General features: G+C 39.9%; 1 protein-coding gene across 1 annotated transcript in view; it reads right to left on the bottom strand.

Annotated features, from left to right (window-relative positions):
• The window catches only part of RRAS2 (RAS related 2), a 76,210-nt gene that overhangs the window by 11,396 nt on the left and 42,099 nt on the right, over positions 1 to 22,715 (bottom strand). Inside the window, exons 2-4 of the mRNA XM_049649564.1 lie at positions 4,906 to 4,993; positions 3,862 to 3,964; positions 3,584 to 3,692 (exon numbers count right to left, since the gene is read on the bottom strand). Of these exons, the coding sequence (XP_049505521.1) occupies positions 3,584 to 3,692; positions 3,862 to 3,964; positions 4,906 to 4,993 (300 nt within the window). The remainder of the gene's footprint in view (positions 1 to 3,583; positions 3,693 to 3,861; positions 3,965 to 4,905; positions 4,994 to 22,715) is intronic.

The raw sequence follows: 22,715 nt of genomic DNA, 5'->3' as shown, positions 1-22,715 counted from the left end.
GGGAGGGAGGGAGGGAGGAAGGAGCGAGCAAATCCAGAGATACAGAAGCCAAAAGGAAGTTATTAATAAGCAAAAGCTCTTCTGCTTGACCTCTTCCCAGATGGGTTCAGAATCTCGGGAACCAATAATAGGAATGTCCAGGGCTGACCCACAAATTCAAAGAACATGGAGAACTTGCATTTGCTATGTAACAGAAAACTGGCAAGAAACTAGAAAAAGTCCAAAGGATTGTGTCTAACACAAAGGCAGAAGAGAATGAACTGGGTCAATAACTAAGAGCAAGTAAGACTGGTTACTGAGTAAGAACCCTTTAAGGATGATGACCAAAAAGTCAACATTTCTAAACAGGGGAAGAAATTTTTATGGATCCTGTGGCCTGTCCAGGCTGTTAGTAAAGCAGGTAAAGGTACCAAGACATTATACACAACACCCTTAATTCTAAAGAGACTTTAAAAAGGTAAAATCCTTTAGCACAGCACCTCAACTTCAAATGCACGGTGTATGGCTCTCAAGGCTGGGAGGTAAAGTGGTCTTTGTACAACTAGAGCCTTAGAAGAAGGTGCACCTGAGGCCTAAGATACCTGTGAGAGAGAAGGAAATACTGGCAAAGAAAGAGTGGAGGCATAGGTTAAGGTATCCCAGAGCTAAGCAAACAAAGTGTTTCAAAAATGAGAGTATGAGCATCTGTGTCAAACGTTACTGACATCTACGTAAATGGTGACCTTGACTAGGGTGCTGCATGCCTGAGGTCAGAGCAAGCAAGAATGGCAGGAAAGAGAGGACAGCAAGTGTAGATAACGCTTTTAAGGAGTTTTGCTTGATACAAGAAACAGAAACGTACACAGAGAAGAATGTGAGATTAAGAACATGCTTTTGCTGTAGTTACTTTTTGTTTTAAAGATGAGAGCCACTGTAGCATGACATGCTTGTGGGAATGATTATGCAGCAGAGAAATGGAACAACCAGAACAGAACCATTGCTGGGGTGACATCTATGAGCTAGTGAGAAGGAGCGGGACCCAGGGCCTACTAGAGAGGATGGGCATAGATAGGTAAACAGTTTATCCACAGAAGTGAGGAAAGGCAGAATTGATGGGGTACATGTGCACTTAGGTTAGTATTATGTGGAGGTGGAAACATGCAGAAATATCTCAGTGAAATAGGAAAATATGATTCATCATTAGCCACGAGTGAGGAAGGGGAATAAAGCGTTGTAAGTTTAAGAATGAGAAAGTGAGTAATAAGCATAAAAACAAGTGGGAAATGAATGGACAGGGAAAGGTGGTAGATTTCCTGCCAGCCAGTATTCAAGGCTCCTGTAAGTGCAGCCATCATGCCTGAGTGCGAGTGTGCGGGAACCCAGAAAAGAGAAGAGGAAGCATAAACAGGAAAAAGTTTTTCTTGGCGCCCATCCTTCAGAGTAGAATCTACGGGAATGAGCAAAAATTAAGCAGTCAGATATGAGCCACTTGCTCTTCTCCCCTGGGGATATACACAGCTGAGCTTTCAGCTACAGGTAATTTATCCTGTGTACGGTTTAAAGCAGAGAAATGAATATAGAAGATCTTACTCCAGCCTAAGTGCATATGTTTTGGGTGATGGAAATATGAAACTTATCATCCCCTGCAATGTTCCTCTCATCACCTTGTTTCTCATTTTACTCCGAGAATCTTTACTCTTATAAAAAGGAAAAAAAAACCTAGATGAAAAATTTTGTAAGCCTATGGCATGAAACAAAGCCAATGCTGAATATCTGCAGACAGATGGAAACCATACACCAAACACTGGCAATCTTCGGTACATAGAGGATTAAGAGTAACACATACAGACCCTCTAACCCAAGCCTATCACAGCAGGGGCCTATGGGGGGGCGGGGGGCATACTTTCCCCTACTTTCCCTGCCCTACTTTTCCCAGCCACCATCTACCCTACAGGAGACCTCCCACGCACCCCAGGCCTCCTACCTAGTTAGTCTGTTACTAGAGTTGTATATGGCCATGAAAAGGGTTTGACAAAAACCTTTTCCATAATCATGGCAGAAAGCACTCAGGGGTGGGGTAGAGGTCAGTGTTAAGATTGGGGGAGAGCCGCTTGCTTGCCACAGAGCTCCTCTGTTAGGATTTCCCAGATTCGGTAACATAGAAAAGCGTTTCTAGTATTAGAAAGGACTGACAAGAGCAGCAGACAGGTTCTACTGGCAACATTTAATAAATATAACTAGGTTCAGAAACCCTGAAGGAAATGACCCCCCCCCCCAAAAAGGAATTAAAAAATAAATGGGACTCTATACTCTAGGCTTAAGATGTGAGCAGTGCTGTATTCTAAGTTACTTCAAACCACTTATACTTGTTTGAAGTGAAGATCAAATTTTTTTACCATAACTTTGTAATAATTCAGATGTGAAAAGGACCTAGCAGTAAAACTTATTCTACATTAAGTATCACGAGTAAACATTTCTAAATCTTAGCATTAGAATAATATCATTCCCTTAAGCCCATGTTTTAAACTTGATATACCTTCAACAAAATTTTACAAATAGAGCACACAAATCAAAGATTATGTTTTAAATAGTTAACTACAAAATAGAAGGCTGTCCTCGATGCTATTATCAACCCATTTTTCCTGAGGTTTATACTTTTCAAACAAAATGTTAAAAACATCAACACAAAGTTATATAAAAACGAAAGAGAACTTAAATGCCAAAAAAAAATTAAGAAACAACTTAAAAACTTATATTCCAGATATGGGGTAGAGGCTAAAGCCCTAAAAGAAATAGACACAAAAAGACAATGTAGAGCCTGCATTTATTCACATCTGACCTTGTTCTGCTCCTTCACAAAAACGTGAGCAGACAAGGTGCCCAATACTTTAAAAATTAAATGTGAAATAAGAGGGTAAAGAAACAAGTGAGTATAATCCAGCCTACAACTAAATACCAAAAATATTCTTTTCTTACAGGTTACTGGTGTTAGAGCCAGCCAGTATAAAGAAGGAACAGAAAATTCCATCATTAATGGGACTTAGGGAAAATCCAAATACTGTAATTTACGTTAAAACCACTCTCTAGATGAAGGTAAATTAGCATTCACTGAATGAGTTTATGGGGCACCTGGGTGTCTCCGACTTCGGCTCAGGTCGTGATCTCGCAGTTTGTGAGTTCGAGCCCCGTGTCGGGCTCTGTGCTGACAGCTCAGAGCCTGTTTCAGATTCTGTGTCTCCTTCTCTCTCTGCCCCTCCCCCACTTGTGCTCTCTATCAAAAATAAATAAATGTATAAAAAATTTTTTTAAAACACTGAATGAGTTTGGCCTTAAGTAAGGGTAACTTTAAGATGAGCTAACTGAATTAGAGTTGTGGTGATTACTCACGAAATAAGAACATGTGAATGGAGGTGGTACAAATATGGGCTTACAGAGTCAACTGAAGTGTGGTGTAAAAATATGTGAGAATTTGACTTCCCCAAACCCAGACTGCCAAGCTCAGCAGTTTCCCTGATCATGGCACTTTCAATGGTTTCAAGAAACACATCCATTCACTGACATGATCATCAATAATGGGATTCCCAACAGCCAAGTTCCTTCTTACCTGTCTTTGATGATCCAGATCTGCTTTATTACCAATTAAAATCATTGGAAACTCATCACGATCCTTCACTCTGAGAATCTGTCTTTGAAACTTATAGATTTCTTCAAAACTAAAACAAAAACAAATTAATTTGCTCAAATCTCAGAATTTGGCAAGTTCCACAGCCCATTTAGTACCTTATTACTTTCCCTTTTTCTATAAAAACAAGAAAATCCAAATTCAATAAAATAGTGATCTACACATGAACAGGAGATCTACATGTTAATACTAGTACAAACCTGCCTCGATCTGTGACTGAAAAGACCAACAGGAAACCCTCGCCGGTTCTCATATACTGTTCTCTCATAGCTCCAAACTCTTCTTGTCCTGCTGTATCCAGAACTAAAGAGAAAACAACACATGTAACCGTGTTCGTGTTTTCATTTTATGAATGACTTTCCCATAAGGGCAGGGCCCAATTAATGTGGGTCCTTTAGAGTATATATTTTAGACTCAGTGTAATAAACAAAAAGACTTCTCTTCCTAGTGCTTTATTCTCAACACTAGAGACAAATATATCATCCAGCAGACAGTTTCAGAGTCATCTTCATCAGTTGATTTTTGTAAGCTAGAATACATTAGCATACCAATTACAAGGTTAAAAATATCAAATATATCTAGGCAGATGGAGTCAGACAACTTCTAAAGTCACTTGGATGTTTTATCTCCTCCACAGAAAGGACTGAAAAAGATACCCATTCAAGAAAGATCCCTTGGTCTACTCCCCCCAAACACCTTAAAGAGCAGGCGCTAACGTTATTTACTGATCTCTTTGAATGAAAGAATCCTCGAACTTAAAAGAACAGGGCTATCTTTTGTGGAGATGTGTAATGTGTAGCCAAGCCCAAAACCCTATTTGCTAAAGCCTCCTCCGTGCTATAAATTCTAAGCAAGTTGACAAATATTGACTCTTTTTCTATATTTACTACACCCATTTTAACCTTTGCAAGAAAGTAGATAGGGCTGAAACTTCATGTTTCTTTCCAAATGCCCCTAAAAATTCAACTCCAACTAGTTACCATGACATGATTAGTTTCACCAGCACAAGATCAACACAAGTACTGTTTTATATTACATTTGCTGAGGAATATTTAAATACCTTAATATGTAGGATAAATATTTAAATATTCAAATATCCTAATATGCAGATTCATCAATCAAAGCTGATGAAAGACATGGGCTCAAGACCACATTTCAATTGTAGTATGCAACCTAGCAAAACACCCAAGCTTACTTTTCAAAAATATGATATGTAAACTATCAAATAAAGGAAGATTACTTACTATCTAGCCGGGCTGCTCTGTCATCTATCACACACTGCTTTGTGTAGGAATCCTCGATGGTTGGGTCATAATCCGTCACAAAATAGGACTGTAAGAAAAATAACCTCATTTTTAAATTTATGTTTACTTGCCCACCCAAGTACCAATTAACTTTATCAAATCTCACTGATCCAGAATGAATAGCAATAGTTTCATTGTATTAAGGTTTCTCCTACTAAACCTTAATAAACGTTTACTACCTTATTTGGTTTACAAAAATATTAGTATCCTACTACAGTTGGTTTCCAACCGAATAAAACGTATTCAGAGTAGCTTCCAAGTGGAGAAAACGTACTGATATCTCTGAATCCTCCTATCTGATATATGCAAGAAGACTGCAAAAGACCTAATGCAGTTTTTTCATAATTATATATAATTTTTTCAATTATATATACCTAAGATGGGTGTATACACACACACACACACACACACACACACACACACACACACTGCTCATAGTCTTATAAAAACAGAAAAACACAGTTATAATTCAAGTCTATCTGCAACCCAGGGGTAAGCATCAATTCTAAGAACAAAGGAGTCTGAAACAAAGGAAGACAAACAGCCTGGAAGATCCCACACCCCACCTTCATTTCTCCCCTTCTTTCCTCATACTTGGTTTTTTCCCATTCATTTGCCTTGTGTATTATCATAAGGAAACATGATTTCGGAATTTTTTTTTTCTTTTGGCTGGGATCTCAAACTTACTCGTTCACTGATATTTTTGGGTTTTTTTCATCTCTAACATCTATTTCTGTCTTTCTCTGTTAGCAAAGCCTCCCAACTTATCTTCTGCAATCACCAGAAGAAAGGACAGTTAAGGTAGCAGAGTAGGAAGGGAAGAATCTCAGTGAGCCAGTTAAAAATGTTTGTGTATTACACTTCACCGTTTTTTAAAGGTTTTAAAAAGAAAACAACAGTGACAATAAGACTCAGAGAGACTTATTTCCCACTTCTTAAAAGGGCACTAACTAGGACACTGACATCATCCTTCTTTTGTTCTGAGCATCTCCTTTGCTCTCCCCTCTTGACTGACTTCCTCAAAGCCTACTTTCCCCCTGGCTCATTACCAAATCTGAGGGAATGACTTGGAGGAAGGCAGCTTAATGCTGGGAGCCAGAGCCAAAGGGGTTCAGCCATTCTTCAGGCAAGGGTTCCTGGCAGCTAGACCTGCTGGCTCCAGGGACACAGCATTCTTAAGTGACAACCCCCGGCATGTGTAGTATGCAAACACCAAGAAGCTACTCAGAAGTAGGCACTCTGAACAAGACTTCTAAAGAAACTCCTGGTTGGGGAGTTGGGGGTGGGAGGGAGACACAGATGTGCTTGCTACTACTATGACCTCATATATTGTATTTTTGAAGGACACTTTCCATACTTTATTTATATTTTAGGATTAACTTTAATTGCTTAAATGCAGGGGGTTTTTTGTTTTGTTTTGTTTTTACAACAAAGTCAGTAAAAGAAACATTTACCAGCAAGAGCAGCTCTGAGTAGAAATCCATCTCCATCACCACCCTATTCCCATTTAAAAATAAACAGATATCAAAACAGAGATTACACTTTTTGGCCTCCACACCTCTTCAAAAAGTGATACAACTGGCAACAAATAGTACCTTTATGCCCACTTATTCTAAACAACTTAAAACTGCAGTCTTTCCCCAAGCAAGTTGGATAAAAGCATGCTGTTTACATCTTTTTAAGATTAGTTTCCTGAAACAGGTTTCTCAGCAAGAATCGGATACTTCCTGCCATGCTTTTCATCTTGTAAAACCTGAATTTTATTGACTACTTCCAGTTTATACCTAAATGTGCTAAAATGTGCTGCACTGTCCCTCCCACTTTGAAAAAATAATGGACAAATATTAAATATATTTTAATCATGAATAACTAAAATTCTTTCGATGTGACAGGGTTGTTTTTTTTTGTTTGTTTGTTTGTTTGTTTTTTGCACTGTTGAGACAGAATTAAGACATTAACGTATGTAGAAGATTATTGGGTTTAAGTAACTTTGAGGGCCATTAAAGCAAATTTTGTTTTCCTTTTAGTGGCTATTTAAGTTTCACATTTTTTTTGGCCATCTTAGCTCCTGAAACGTAATAAAAATTTTGCCACTTAGCTAACTAACACTGGCATGCACTTATTTCACTGATATTAATTTTTAAGGTAAACTGCTGGAATTTCTAGATATTTAGGTCTACATTTCATCTTCATTGTGTCCTGTTTTCAAACTGCACCTGTAGGGACCATCGCCTTGTTGCTATATATCGATTTTAAGGAGCCATCCTCTTTGTAAGCATCTTTTTCCTTCATAAAAATTCATCCTAAGGGGCGCCTGGGTGGCTCAGTCGGTTGGGCGGCCGACTTCGGCTCAGGTCATGATGTCGTGGTCCGTGAGTTGGAGCCTCGCATCGGGCTCTGTGCTGACAGCTCAGAGCCTGGAGCCTGCTTCAGATTCTGTGTGTCCCTCTTTCTCTGCCCCTCCCCCGTTCACGCTCTGTCTCCCTCTGCCTTTCAAAACTGAATAAATATTAAAAAAAAAAAAAATTCATCCTAAGGAACACCGCTCCAGGCCCTGACTGACACAGAATCCAAAACCCTCTTCTCTCTCGAAATTCCTATAAGCCACAAGTCACAATGTGCCTAAAAAGAGCATTCTTCATGCGCAGGTAGCAGGTAATGTATATAATCATCCTCTCCCACTACGAAGACATAATGTTTCTGTTACTTAAACCCAGGCACCAGATATTTAAGGTAGCATATCACCAACAAGAAATCAGTCTCTGGTGATGGACAGTGCTGAATTTGATACTAACTGTGCCACTTTCTAGCTGTGGAAACGGAGACATGTTACTTCTCTGACCTTTAGCATCTGTAAAATAGGACAGTAACAAACCCTCCTGGAGCAGATAAACTGAAGAAATATTTATAAAGTGCCAAGACATGCTGATGATTGATAAATGTTAACCACACTGTATTATTATTTCTGTCACACAATTAGATGATATGAGTTAGTGTTTTTATTCAAGTATAAAGACTCGTTAATCCCAGGAACAGCTGTAATAATTCCAATCCTGCTTATACCACAAACCAACCTTGGGACTTGGTATCCAAAATGTTGTGAGTCAAGATAATCTCCCCATCTGGAGTTTTGGAGATATTGTCTGGAACCTGAGCAGTAATTACACAGATATACACATAGGTAAAAATTCATCAAGCTGTACATAAGCTGTGTGCACTTTTTTGTACATATACAAATTACACCTCTACATAAAACACATAAATTTAATGGTCCCCTACTGTTTACAGGATTCAGTACTTTACACAACATGCAGATCCTTCTAGTTTGATCTGTGCTGCTCACCATTCAAAGCCTTATTTTTCACTACCTAAAATCCTCAGCCAATTGCTCTTGCTATCCTGGTTTCATTCGTTTGACAGTTATTTATAGAGAGCATCACAGGGACAAGGCCCTATTTTCACAGAGCCCACTGCTTTTTAGACAACACCCAGTAACTGCGCTGTGGCTGTGGGTGAGAGGAATAGAGAATGTTAAATGTACTGGCCAAAGAACTGAAACAGCATAAAATGCCAATACCATGCTAGTTCAGAAGGCAACAAAACATAAGTGGTTAATACCCTACTCCTGTAGGAACTGTGTGTACACTCACTTATAAACATAGTCCAGCAATTTGCCAAAAAAGAATACAGTCTCTCTCCTGAGGCTGCTAGAAGTTACCAACCACAGTCCAGAAAGGATATTCTATAGCAGATCGTGAGAAAAAAATAAGTACAGTATTTGCATAGCAGAAGACCATAGAGAACAGTACAGAAGAGGGAAGGGGGACAGCAAAGAGAAAGTAATGTGCTTTCTTGGTATCACAAGAAAGAATGCATGCAGAAGGATCCCGGAAAGAAAGAGAACGCCTGCTTTCAAAGGGCAGGATGCCTTCCAGGTAGTAAGAGGGGCAAATGGAGCTAAGTCTCTTTAAGGTTAAGATATACAGAGAAAAGTTTAGAATTAGGGAAGCTATCCCATTCACACAGGGAGTCTATTTCCCCCTGATAAAATCTGACAACCTGGCTTGGTAAGGTCGTCAGAAGCCCTTAGTAACACAAGGGCATTATGCTGTGATGGCAGGAATAGTAGTCCTGATTATATGCCACTAGATTGCACAACAGGAATTCTGCTTGCCTTCAGAGAATTGCCAGCTCCCCATCTTCCCATTCACAGCAGCCTTAAGGAAGAAACGGAAGGGGGAAGGGGAGGAAAGAGAATAGGCTGAGGCCATTTCTGCATTCAGTGGGCAAGTGAGAGCCCACTTTCTCCTGACCCCCAGCTACTGGTAAAAGTGCAGTTCCCAAGCACTGCCACAGAGCGGTGTCTGGTCTATACACTGGGACGGGTAATGTACTGGAAATTGTGTGGAACTCTGTAAATCTAGCACACTGGTTAAATTCACTACCCTTGCATATGTAAAGACAGGAGGCTAGATCTAAAGTGCCACTGGGGAGTTTTAAACAAACGACAGGACATTTCTGAGCACAGTGCCATTTTCAGGAAAATCTCAGGAGTCCTCTAAAAACACGGGGTACAGGAGGAGGGGAAAGGGAGACTTTTTTTTCTTGACATCCTAGTCAGCTCACCCTTTTCCCCCACACTACACACAGAATCCACATCATGAAACATTCCAGGTACAGAATTCTGTGGTTCTCTGCTCCCCTCCACTCCAAGTCAGTACTTTCCTATTCTTAATTCTATCCACAAAATCTGTATTATGTTTTTTTTTCAATTATGATAGAATAAACCAAAACAGGTTTCCTAAGGGCCCATTTTCTAGTAATACAAGCACTTATAAAGTCTTTGTTGGTAACAGCATGATGAAAAGAAAACTTATGGGCTCCAGGGTCTGAAAAACCTAAAATTCAAACCCAGATACCGTTCCACTACTAGAGTCCTTGGGTAAACTGATTAACATCTCTAAAGCCCATTTTCTTAACAGAAAAGGGTATGAAGAGGGATAATTTAAGGAGGGCATGTCCCAGTGCCTGCTTCAGATGCAGCACTGAAGGATCATGGGAAAAGAGAAACCTCCGACCCAAGGGGCGGAGCACGGCTGCCCCGAGGCAGCCGCGGAAGAGCCTGGCCAGAGAGAGCTGTGTATGCCCCATTCTCTTCCTGGCTAGGACTGTCTGTCTGCCTAGGTTCCACTGCCTCATCCCACCACAGTATCCTAGTGTGTGGGGCCACCAGGGAAGCAGCAGGGTGGAGTGGAAGGAGCCTGAGTTATACAGACCAGAATACAGTTCAGCTACTTTTACTACCTATGGGAAATTAAAGCACCACATTTAACCTGTCTGAACCTCAGTTTCCATGTCTGTTAAGATGGAAATAATACTGAGCTTGCAGGATTGTTGTGAAAAGTAAAACTACTGTATGTGGAATACAAAGTACAGCCTATGACACACAGTAGGCCCTTGTAAGTCTTAGCTAATGAAGGCCAATCCAATCCATACCTTACTTCCTTTGCAAGGCCTTCAACACCCCAACCAGAAAACAATCTCGATATGCCCTAATTTCTCTTATCCTTAAGGTGACAGGTCTGGATTTCCCCAACTTCAAATACTGTAGACTGTGATTTGGAAAATATATACACCAAACTTTATATATACCTTGGAACTGATACTTACATTTTCCTTTTCCAATTGCTTATCTTTTCATATATGTGTACATGTGAATGTATAAATGATGCACTGAGCTAAACTCAACAGAGTAGAAGCATAAACTTTCCTTCAAAGCTCTTCCATGTGCAAGCTCTTCCTTGCTCCTGAATGAAATCTAACACGTCTCCTAATTTTTTCCAATCACTCTTTGATTATACATAATTGTTCAATCACTATCAGCCCCAAAACATCATGATTTCAATAGTTAAGATGTCTAGTATTGACAATTAGTCAATACTCATCTAAATTAAAAAGCTTCTTTCTCCCCTTCTGAGATAGAGCTTTCAAGAAGTCTGCAGTGGAGTGGGGGTGTGGCAGGGGGCACCAGTCAAATATTCTTTCTTTTCCCATTTTCCATCTCTTCTACCTCTAACAAGGCTACCTCTGGCTCCTTTAGTTTTGGAACTGAAGGACTGGGGAGAGGTAAGGGGAGTTGAAAGTCCGCACCAATGAAATCTGGTGTCCATGCTAACTTTCTGTGGGTTTCCTGGAAGAATCTTACACGAGACCCTCCATGTGCAATTCCCATGACTTTAGTGAGAAGAAGCTATTTACACTTCTAACCCTCAAATCCTGGAATTTCCATTTCCATCCTGGTTCATATCATCTTCTAGGTGGCCATGCACAGCATCCCTCTTTAGAAGGGTTTAACCTGGTTCTATCCAGAGGCTCAAGGAAACACTACTATCTCTGAAATACAGATTATTTACTAACTATACAGCCCTCTTCCTTTCTCTCTGCTCTCCTATGGATCCACAGATTCTCATACTATTCATTATACTCTACCAAATACCAGGGATACATGTCGAGTTTTCAGAATGATTCTAGTAGACATTCCCTTATCATTTGGCTTCAATGAAAGGGGTTTAAGAGAAGCATCCTGCTCTCTAGAAGCTATGTGTGGAGGTAGGAAAAGACACAGAACACACCACAAACTAACAACTCTCTCTAAAAACATCCTGGTCTTAGAACCCTTAACTCTCCACACTTTATCTACTGGGGATAAAGAATGGGCTAAATGTGCAAAACCAATTTAAGGCCACCTTCTAAGGCCACTTAGGCAAGTTCTTGAAATATGAAGGTAACCTGGTAACTACTGCTTTATTCTCAGCCTCTCAAGCTTCAAGAGAAACTCAAATATGGTAGAATTCCAGTTAAAGCCCTGTTACAGATTTCCAACTAGATTTGATGTCCAAGGCCTACCTCATGCTTCTTAGAACTTTCTTGGAGTTAATAAGCAAGGTACACTGCACATAGTCAGAACCTCAAAATACTGGAATACTTAAAAAACACTCTAGGTACGAAGATTATAATGAGAAGTCAGAAATTTATTTCCCAGAGCACAAGGACCTGGTTAGCTATCTATCAGTGCCTCTGTTTGCTAAGACAAGAGCAGTGTAAATCCCTCTGGTAACACTAGAGAAGGCTGCAACAACTTCAGGCAGCTGGGGCCAGAGTCAGGCTCTTCCTGGTGTCACTTTTTAACAGCAGCTGTCAAGTCACAGAGAACCTTTGTTCCCTGCAACACCCTCTCTTATTGTTATGTCAAATGTTTCCAATATAGTTGATATTCCTTTACTCAAGGACATATTTTTTCCTGACTGCAATTAGTATTTCATTTAACCTCACATGTATAATTACGGAGATCCCCATAATGGATCTTCCAGGACTCTAATGCAGAATAAAGAATACCCTAAATCCAGTAATCCTTTTAGTTTCTTCTTAACAAAACTCAGGCCTTCAGTCAATGTTGCTAATTGTGTCAGACTGTCTATAGCCACCCTGTGCTTTTCATGTGACTCCTGTGCCATCTCAAGGATGATACTCACACCTCAAGTGAAGTATTCGGTTGCGGGGCGCCTGGGTGGCGCAGTCGGTTAAGCGTCCGACTTCAGCCAGGTCACGATCTCACAGTCCGTGAGTTCGAGCCCCGCGTCAGGCTCTGGGCTGATGGCTCGGAGCCTGGAGCCTGTTTCCGATTCTGTGTCTCCCTCTCTCTCTGACCCTCCCCCGTTCATGCTCTGCCTCTCTCTGTCCCAAAAATAAATAAAAAAACGTTGAAAAAAAAAAAAAAAAGAAGTATTCGGTTGCAAACCGATGGGCCTGGTATGGAATGAGAAAAAGTACAGTACAAAAGTCAACTTACAAACTGGTTCTATTTCAAATGTTTGTTTCTAAGTCAGTTGGTGCTCATTTCCCCAGGGAAAAATCGTTCTCATCTGTGTTTAGGTCCATAAGGCCAGACCACAAGAGCTACCATTGAAATATGGTCCCAAGCCAGTATTAACCCTGAATTCTATTCTAACCTCTGAAGCAGAGGCATTTGGCCCAAGAAGAGATGGAAAGGGAATTTCCCTTCCTTTCCTTTCCCAGGACAGACAGCCAGGTAGAAGCTGCACCAATGAGGAAAAGTTTATCTTTGGGGCACCCCTTGGACAACCCAGCCGCATCATCCTGCCCCAACTTCCCATTACCCCACTCTTACCCTAGCTTCAGCTTCCCTCTGAAAATGTTCTAAGTAGAAAACCACTTACTACTCTCCCCACCATTCCTTCCATTCTCTGCTCTCAAATCAAAACTAACAATCCCTCAGGAAAGCTAGATCTCACCCAGAAGCACTAGGTGGAAAATCATCAGTCCAAATTAGAGCACGCTGCGGTAGGAGTTCACCCCTAGCTCACCCCTTCAAGTGATGCTTGCTCTTTTAAAAAGCAAAATTCTGGGGCACCTGGGTGGCTCAGTCGGTTGGGTGTCTGACTTCGGCTCAGGTCATGATCTCGCGGTCTGTGAGTTCAAGCCCCGCATCAGGCTCTGTGCTGACAGCTCAAAGCCTGGAGCCTGTTTCAGATTCTGTGTCTCCCTCTCTCTCTGACCTTCCCCTATTCATGCTCTCTGTCTCTCTCTGTCTCAAAAATGAATAAACATTAAAAAAAACATTTATAAAGCAAAATTCTAAACCAAAATGAATCTTTAGTAACATTTTCGGCACAGGTCAAAAAGAGAAAGAAAAGCTTCAGACTCTGTGAAAGGAAAATTATTCAGGGTGTAAACCACCATTTCATGATGTCAGCTCACCAAAGGGAGCGTTACCTTACTCCTCAATTCTTTTAATCCTCCTGAACCCACAGGCTTTAAAAGGAAAGAGAAAGGATTTCCTCTTTCCTTCTTTCCCTTCCCTCCACAAACCCTATCAACTTGTAAAACTAAGGAACTGCGTGTGAACTAAAAATTTTTGGTTCACAGTACCAGGGGAGTGATTTTGATAAGGGGGTGGGGAGGCTGCCAAGGCTATAACCAGTATTCATATATACAGATTACTAGTAGGTAAGACAAGCTTAACTCAGGTACTGCCTACACAACTACATATCCATCCTTCAGAGCTGCCATAATATTTAGAAACCAATGAGCAACTGAAAGCCAGTGGCCTCTATCTACAGCATGATAGAGTCTATTTCCCTTGTTTGAACTTAATAGTTATTCATTTGCTCTCATCCTGCAATAATCACAGTCTCATTTCAAAAGATAACATATAAAGCCTAAATGAAGTTCTAAGGATAAGAGTTAACAATTTTTTTAAAGTACAATGACAACTGGCACAGATAGAAGTGATAAACAGAGGGCCATAAGCCTAACTATGTATGATATGTGGACATTAATAAATAGCTCATATTATCCCCATGGGAAGTTTGAGTAAATCCCATGATGTTCCCTTTTGCACACCAAGTCTTTATGGTGTCTTTCAGTTCTTGCTTTAATGAATCTCATCTCCTAGGAAATGTCCCTATCCACCCCATCCTTCCTATTCTGATAGCTATTACCTTAGTTAGGTTGGTCTTCCTTACCTCTACCCTCATGTTGACTGGAGCTGCCTAAACAACTGGCCTCTATGGGACATTTTAGATGAACAAGACAGCCCCTGAACTCTGGGGCATGCAACTGTTCAGGCCTCACCTGGGTCCCATCTCTGTATCCTTCCTGTCCATATCAGAGTCCTCCCGTGGCAGGGGAGGGTGGGGAACCTCACACAGACCTCAGAGCCAATACTGACTTTAGGCAGGAAGCATTTTCAACCATTACAAGATCCACATTCAGAGTCTCAGCACTATTGGCTCTTACTTGCCTGACCTTAGCAGGACAGTAACAATGCTGATAACTGTTTCTGTTTCATTCCCAACCCCGACATCACCATCTCTCCACCCTCTTCTCAGACTTTCCCAATCAACACAGGGTTCCAACTGTTATTTGGCTGCTGCTACACTTAACTCTTTTCTTCTACTGATAATCTGCTAAGTAATCCAGGCCATTCCTAGAACTAGGGCCTCTTTTTAAGAGCTTTATTGGAATATAATTCACATACCATAAAATTCACCCATTTAAAGTATGTTGTTCAATAGTTTTTAGTAATTCACAAGGCTATGCAACCATCATCACTGTCTAATTCCAGAACATTTCACTACCCCCAAAAGGAATCCTATACCCCTCAGCAGTCTTTTCCCCTTGTCCCATCCCCTCCCACTCCTAGGACCACTAAACCACCCATCGGGACATTTCATGTAAATCCAGTCATACAACATGTGGTCTTTTGGGTCTGGCTTCTTTTACTTATTAGCATACGTTTTTAACGTTCATCCATGTTGCAGCACGTATCAGTACTTTGTTTCTCATTCCTTTCTGAGTGATATGCCATCACATGGATATATCATACTATATTTATCCATTTATCAGGTAATGGACATTTGAGTTGTTTTTATATTTTGGCTATTATGAATGATGCTGCCATGAACATTCATGTATAGTCTTTTGGGTGAACATATGCTTTCACTTTTCTTGGGTACGTATCTAATGGTGGGATTGCTGGGTCATACTGTAACTATGTTCAACTTTTTGAAGAACTGCCATTTGTTTTCCAAGTAGCTATGCCATTTTACATTCCCATCAACCGTGTTTGAGGGTTCTAATTTCTCAGTATCCTCACCAATACTTATTGCTGAACATGAACGTGTCTTTTTAATTCTAGCCATCCTAGTGGATGTACAGTAATATCTCCTTACAGTTTTTTTTAAATTTTTTCTTTTAAGTAATCTCTACACCCAACATGAGGCTCAAACTTACAACTGCAAGATCAAGAGTCACATGCTCTAATGACTGAGTCAGCCAGGTGCCCCTCCTTACAGTTTTCATTGGCATTTCCCCTAACAGGATATTGAGTATCTTTTCACATGCTTATTGTCCATTTGTGTACCTTCTTTGGACAAATGTCTGCTCAAATCTTTGCCCACTTTTAAACTGGGTTGTCTTTTTACTGTTCGCTGTAAGAGTTCCTTATATATTCTGGATACAAATCCCTCACAAGATCTATCGTTTGCAAAATTTTTTCCTATAGCCCCGTTATTTTAAAGTCTTCCTACCTTAAATTAGTGCACAGTTCCTAAATCTCAATCCCGGGCCAAAGTCCTGTTACCCACCAATAATCTGCCATAATTCCAACTTCCATATACCCAGATTTGTGGGTTATATCTGCCCTTGTGCTCCATCAACCAACTGCACTATCCTTCTACTATGTGGTGCATCTGCTGTGGTAACTGCTACCTAGAACAAAACTTCCATTGCTATACATTCCTTCTCCCCTAACACCCATCCAGTCCACCTCAACCCTGAACTTTCCCCATCACACTGAACTTACTCTGCCTATACCATACCCTAGCACAGTTCACTTGTGCCAGTTTGTGAATTACTACCCTACTTCATCAATTCTAATACGCCACCAAATTTAAGACCAACATTAATTTATGTGCCAAGAAAGAATAAAAAAAACATCAACTATGGCATGTCTTTGATTATGAAGCCTCTCAATGTCAGAGACACCAGAATGCAGGGGGAAATGTCTCTTAGAATCAATGAAATACAGTAGTTCTCCACAACAACTCTGTAAGGCTGGTATTGTTCCCGATGAGATCATTGAGGCTCAGCAGCTAAATGACCTATCAGAGGTCACAAAGTCAGTAGGTTGGTAGAACTGAGATCCAAATTCAGGTCTGACTCCAAAGCAACACAACTTCCATTACACTTTCTTTAATCTGCCACATTAACATCAAAGCATGCAACATGCACCAGTTTAAAAAAGAAATCTTGTTACTCTTAAAATAACTTACCTTTAAAATTATAAACTGCTATTGCCAAATAGAAAAAAAATTAAAAGTTTCATTCAAAATGAAAACACTCCATTTCTACATTAAGAATAAAGGTCTAAGAATGGCAAAACACTCCATTTCTACATTAAGAATAAAGGTCTAAGAATGGCAACATAAAACATTATACACACACACACACACACACACACACACACACACACATACACTTTCTGATCTAGCAATTTCACTTCTGGAAATGTATCTTACCAATACATCTGTTCATAGGAAACAACATGTACAAGATTATTCATTATTGAATTTTTTTTAATCTAAAAGAGAAGCAACTTAAATGTCCTTCAGTAAATGACTGCTTAAATTATAAAACACTCACTCAATATGAATGCAGCCATTAAAAAAAGAATGACTTCATGTACTAATAATGTGGAGTAATCTCCAAGATATGTTGTTAAATAGTTTACCTATTTGCTTTATGGTGCATAAAATATCTCTGGAAAGATACACAAGAAAGATACACAAATACCATTACCTGTGGGAAGAACCCAACCTGGTTACTGGGAGACACCGGATGGGAGGGAAAATTTACTGTAGGCTTTGAAATCCAAAACATGTGAATGAAAGAGGGAAACAAGGGGAAAGACCTAGACATATTAAACACAAACTCTTTAACAATAAAAGCAGAGCATGAGAGTGTGAAGACACCTGATTATAGTCCCAGCTCTACAACTAGAGAAGTGTTCCTGGAGGAGTCAACCTCCGTCTTGACTGTCAGTGTGAATGAGGAGTTTGTTTTGTATGATCTTTTAAAAGACTCCAGCTAATTTTATTATGGCATATTTAGCTCCTACACTGTGTCAAATATAATTTGTATATGATATGAAGAATTCCTTTGTTTTTATGTGTATGATAAAATAGAAAGAATATCAGATTTTAAGCCAGGAAGGTTTGCTTACAGCCATAGCTCCCACTACTTTCTAGCTGTAGAATTTGCAGCAAAGCACATCACTAACACAAAATACTATTACCTGGGAAGTTGAAGTTATAGCTACTTTCAAAAGTTTGTTACAAGGAGTCAAATAAGATGCATAAAAATTTACTAATATTTTTACGCCACTATGTGAAATGTAAATTATTAATATACACAGAATCCCTGTTCAGGTATTATAAACTAAGTGTAGGAATGAATGTGGATTTTGGAGTCTGTCAGGCCTGGATATCCCGTTTGACTGGTATGAGATCTTGGGAAGGTTATTTAAATCCCTTTAATAAATCTTAAATCTCAATTTCCTGACCTATCAGATGACCATAATGATTCTCACTTGAAAGGGCTACTGTGGAGATTAAATGGCATGGTCAAATACCCTGTACACTGCTTAGCTCAAAGCAAGCACTTAAAAAATGGTTCTCTTCCTTTCCAAACTTAGAAAGGAAAGACTGCCCCATAAAGCAGGTAACTAACCAACTCCTTTTGCTGCCCAGAGCCTGGCCTGTTACTTCCCTTTTCATTTCCTTTCCCTTCAATCCACTGCCACATACAAATATCCTAAAACCCATCTTAATTTCTCATCTCTTCTAGAACAGAGAATGAATGATCTGTAGGAGCACAACTAGAGGTAAAGGTGGCTGGTGATTTTCACAGCCCACGTTCTACTCAACTTTTAACAAATGCTAACAGAGCACCTACAATGTCTAAGGAGCTGAGGACGGAATCCAGGTCTCATGGGGCTGTGGCAGTTCTGTGGAAGGCTGACCGTCAACATATAAATATGTATAATATAGCAAAGGTCATATGACCTCTAAAGGAAAATAAAGGGGCTGACAGCAGCAGAAGCTAGCAAGGAGAATGTGATATTGAGGGCCAGGGAGGGCTTTGCCGGCAATGTGACATTTGAGGACAAAATCCAAGGTCAGTGGAGAGAATCAGCCACGCTGCTACGTGGAGGAAGATCACTGCAGGCAGAGAGAACATCACGTTAAAGGTAGTGACGTGAGAGTATGGGTGACATGGCTGAGCAGCAGCAAGGAGGGCAGCGTGGCTATGACAGAATCGACAGGGAGAACAGTACATGAATGGAGGCAGTCAGAGCCTGTAGGCCATGGTAACGACTTTGGGTTTTATTCTAAATAAAATGAAAACCACTGCTGAGTTTGATGCTCTAATCTTACTCTATACTGGCTGTTGCCTTCCTTTCCCACTCTTGCTATGCAACAGACAGAAGTCTTCTGATACTTCCTCCCATAGGGATTAGCCAAGAACCATCCCACAGACGTAATCAAAGCAGTGTGTAGGTACATGGTGCTTATGATGCCCTTTAAGATGTTGTGACAAAAGATTTCTATTGATTCAAAGAGGGGGGGAAAAGCACTTTATACATATTTAGATCATATTTAGGTCAATTATACTTAAAAAATGTATTACTGAAGTAATTTTCAAGTTTATTTATTTTGAGAGAGTGAAAGAGAGCGCACACACGCGGGGGCAGGGAGGGGCAGAGAGAGAGGAGAGAGAGAATCTCAAGCAGACTTCATGCTGTCAGCCCAGAGCCTGACACGGCGCTCAATCTCACGAACCAGGAGATCATGACCTGAGCGGAAATCAATAGTCGGACACTTAATCGACAGAGCCACCCAGATGCCCTTAAATAATACATTTTTAAATGTGCTTATTTTATAGAAACATAGGTACAAATGAAGGATATTAACATTGTGAACTACCAAAGATGTATGTACACCCAGGTAAAATGTTCAATGAGCTTTGTTATTGTGAAAAACTATTAACAACCTAAAAGTCCGTTAACAGGAAATGTTAAATGAATTATGGTAGATCCATTATAGAATAGTAAAGTGCCACTGAAAGAATGAGATAGGTCTCTATGTATGGATTTCAAAAGTATCCACGGTATATCAAGGTCATTCATTCAACAAATATTTGATAAGTACTTACTACTCAGGAGCTGGGGTACAGTCCTGAGAGAGAATGAAACTGATATGGTCCTGGTGCTTGTGGAGCTCACATCTTAGTAAGGGTGACAATACACATAAGCAAGCAGAATAAAGATGACAATTTTTGAAACAAGTGCTACAAAACAGAACAGACCTATGCGGATCGAGAATGGATGGGGGATGGGGCTTGTTTTTAAAAATGACATTACCGGGGCGCCTGGGTGGCTCAGTCGGTTAAGCGTCCGACTTCAGCTCAGGTCACGATCTCGCGGTCCGTGAGTTCGAGCCCCGTGTCAGGCTCTGGGCTGATGGCTCAGAGCCTGGAGCCTGTTTCCGATTCTGTGTCTCCCTCTCTCTCTGCCCCTCCCCCGTTCATGCTCTGTCTCTGTCTCAAAAATAAATAAACGTTAAAAAAAATTTTAAATAAAAAAAATAAATAAATAAAAATGACATTAACAAATACTATAGCCATGGGTCTATAGCACAGGTGAACTTTAAAAAAAAAAAAAGGCCTTATTGAACCTCTTCTCCTAATAACAATAAGAACTAAATTTCTCATGGCTTCCATTTCAAAGTGGGAGAGAAGGAGAGAATGTTCTCACCAGAGGTTTCCTCCAAACCACAACCCAGGAGGCTGGGCCAGCACTTCTCAGAAAGTGGTTCTGTCTATTCACACCAAGGACTACCCTTCTTACTTCTGATTATTTAACCTCATTTGTCCACCCAGCAATTCTTGGCTTCTATGAAATCCCTCCTTGCAGCACACAAATTTAAATCAGACTAGATCACTGGATAAATTTAAACTCTTTTAAGTGGAGACAAACATGGTTCCTATCAAAAGGAACCATATAAACATTCGTCTTACAAAAATACCCAAATATGTAGATTTAAAAAGTCAAGAGCTAAATGGCATGTGTCCACAGAATTTAAGACTTTACTCACACCATTTAAACGTCCCAAATTATAGCTTGTCTATATGTGCACAGCCTAATTTCACAGTACAAGAATGCCACATCAATCGCAAACCACACGAAGAGAAAATAAATATGCAACTAAATTCTGAATCACATTTGTATGTACTTAAGTCAGCTACTAAAACTATTACTCTGTTTAGTAAAAGTACTTTTACAGCGCTTACTTGCAGATTCAAGAAAAGGTTTACTCACTGTAGTGGGCTGAACTGTGGCACTCAAAAAAAAGACTCTCCTAACTCCTAAAACCCCAGTACCTATGAATGGGACCTTATTTAGAAACAGGGTCTTTGCAGATACAATTAAGTTAAGGATGTACAGATGCGATCATCCTGGATTTAAATCAAATCCCTGCATCTTTATAAGAGAAAAGAGTAGAAGATCTGAGACACAAACAGACAAGACCCAGAATGGAAGGCCACGTGAAGGCAGAGACAGAGACTGGAGTAATGTGTCCACACAAGCCAAGTACAACCAGGGCTGCCAAGAATCACTGCAAGCTGGGAGAGAGGCATGGAGCGGGATTATCACTCAGAGCCTCCAGAGGAAAACTAACTCTGCCGACAACTTGACTTCAAGGTTTTGGGCCCCCAAACCGTGAGCGAATACATTTCTATTGTCTAAAGCTACCAAACTTGTGCTAATTTGTTATAGCAGACCTAGGAAACTAATACACTCATCTATAAAATATGAACTCCTTCCTTCTCCCTAATAATTTTTTGTGTGCATTTTACAAGCCCAAGAAAAGTGAGTGAAAAAACAGAATAGCTTTTCTATTCACAAGCTAGTAGAACTGAAAAACTGAGCTGCCTTCATAGTAGCAGCGCTACAATCTATTGCAAAAAGATATACATAGACACATGAAATAAGTTTTCGTTCTCTGGACTAGAAAGATTCAGTTGGTCAACAAAAACACAAAAAGTGAAAGAAAGTAAATGGATTTAAATGGTTCTAACTTTGGGGAAAGTAGTCAAAAAAATATGATAAAGTCAAGAATTCATAACTAATTGTATTATTTTTAGTTGTTTTTTAATTATAAAACAATACAGCCTCATTCATTGCGAAATTTGGAAAATCGTTAAGAAAAAATGTTAAACTCACCTTCAGAATCACATCCTGTCCTCACAATTTCTCCCCTTAATTGCTCAAGTAAGGCCCATCATTACAGGCCTTTGTTTACAATCAAGTTAATATGGCAGTTACACAACTATGAAATTGAGGGTCTACAATGGAAATTCTGATCTAATTTTAACATAAGCCTTATAATTGAAACACACAAATGGGAACTACAAGGAGAGGCTATTGCCATGGGGGTTTCCGACAAGGTGCTTTCCCTTGATCATTTTGGGTCCTAAACTGTTCTGGTCTCTAATCATAATTTACATATCAACCAAGCACTTGATTTTAGAAATAATATTTTTAAGTGGTGAAAAGCAGCCGATGAAGATCAAAATATTAACAAGTTTTATTCAAGAGTTTGACTAATGATCTCCCACATTTCACTTTCATTTTATTTTCTCAAAAATAATTATCAGATAGATAGATGGCACAAAAGGTGGGTAAAGAGGAACAGCTAGTAGCTGCCACGCAATTGTGCAGGTTGAAACACTAAGAAAGAAAACTGTTGCCAAACCAAATCTCTGAATGCAGGTTAAACAGCAATGGTTTTGTTGAAAACAAAAATTTCACTAACTCCAGGTACATTTTCAATCTGTTCTGCAATCTAAATATGTTTGTTCAAAATTACACAGCCTCCCCACTCCTTCAGTGTGGGCTACACACAATGACTTCCTTCCGAAGAACATGGAACACAGGGGGAAGGAGACTAGTAGCTTTAGAGCAGAGAAACCACACACACACTATCCTCAGCCAGACGACTATGGTCAACATCAAGAGTCAAGAATCGTGTTGACAGTGCACACACGTGATGTGATGTGATGTGATGTGATGTGATGTGATGTGATGTGATGTGATGTGATGTGAT

Source organism: Panthera uncia, chromosome D1, assembly GCF_023721935.1.
Source record: "Panthera uncia isolate 11264 chromosome D1, Puncia_PCG_1.0, whole genome shotgun sequence".
In the NCBI taxonomy this organism is placed as follows: domain Eukaryota; kingdom Metazoa; phylum Chordata; class Mammalia; order Carnivora; family Felidae; genus Panthera; species Panthera uncia.
This window is presented reverse-complemented; position numbering and strand designations above follow the sequence as displayed.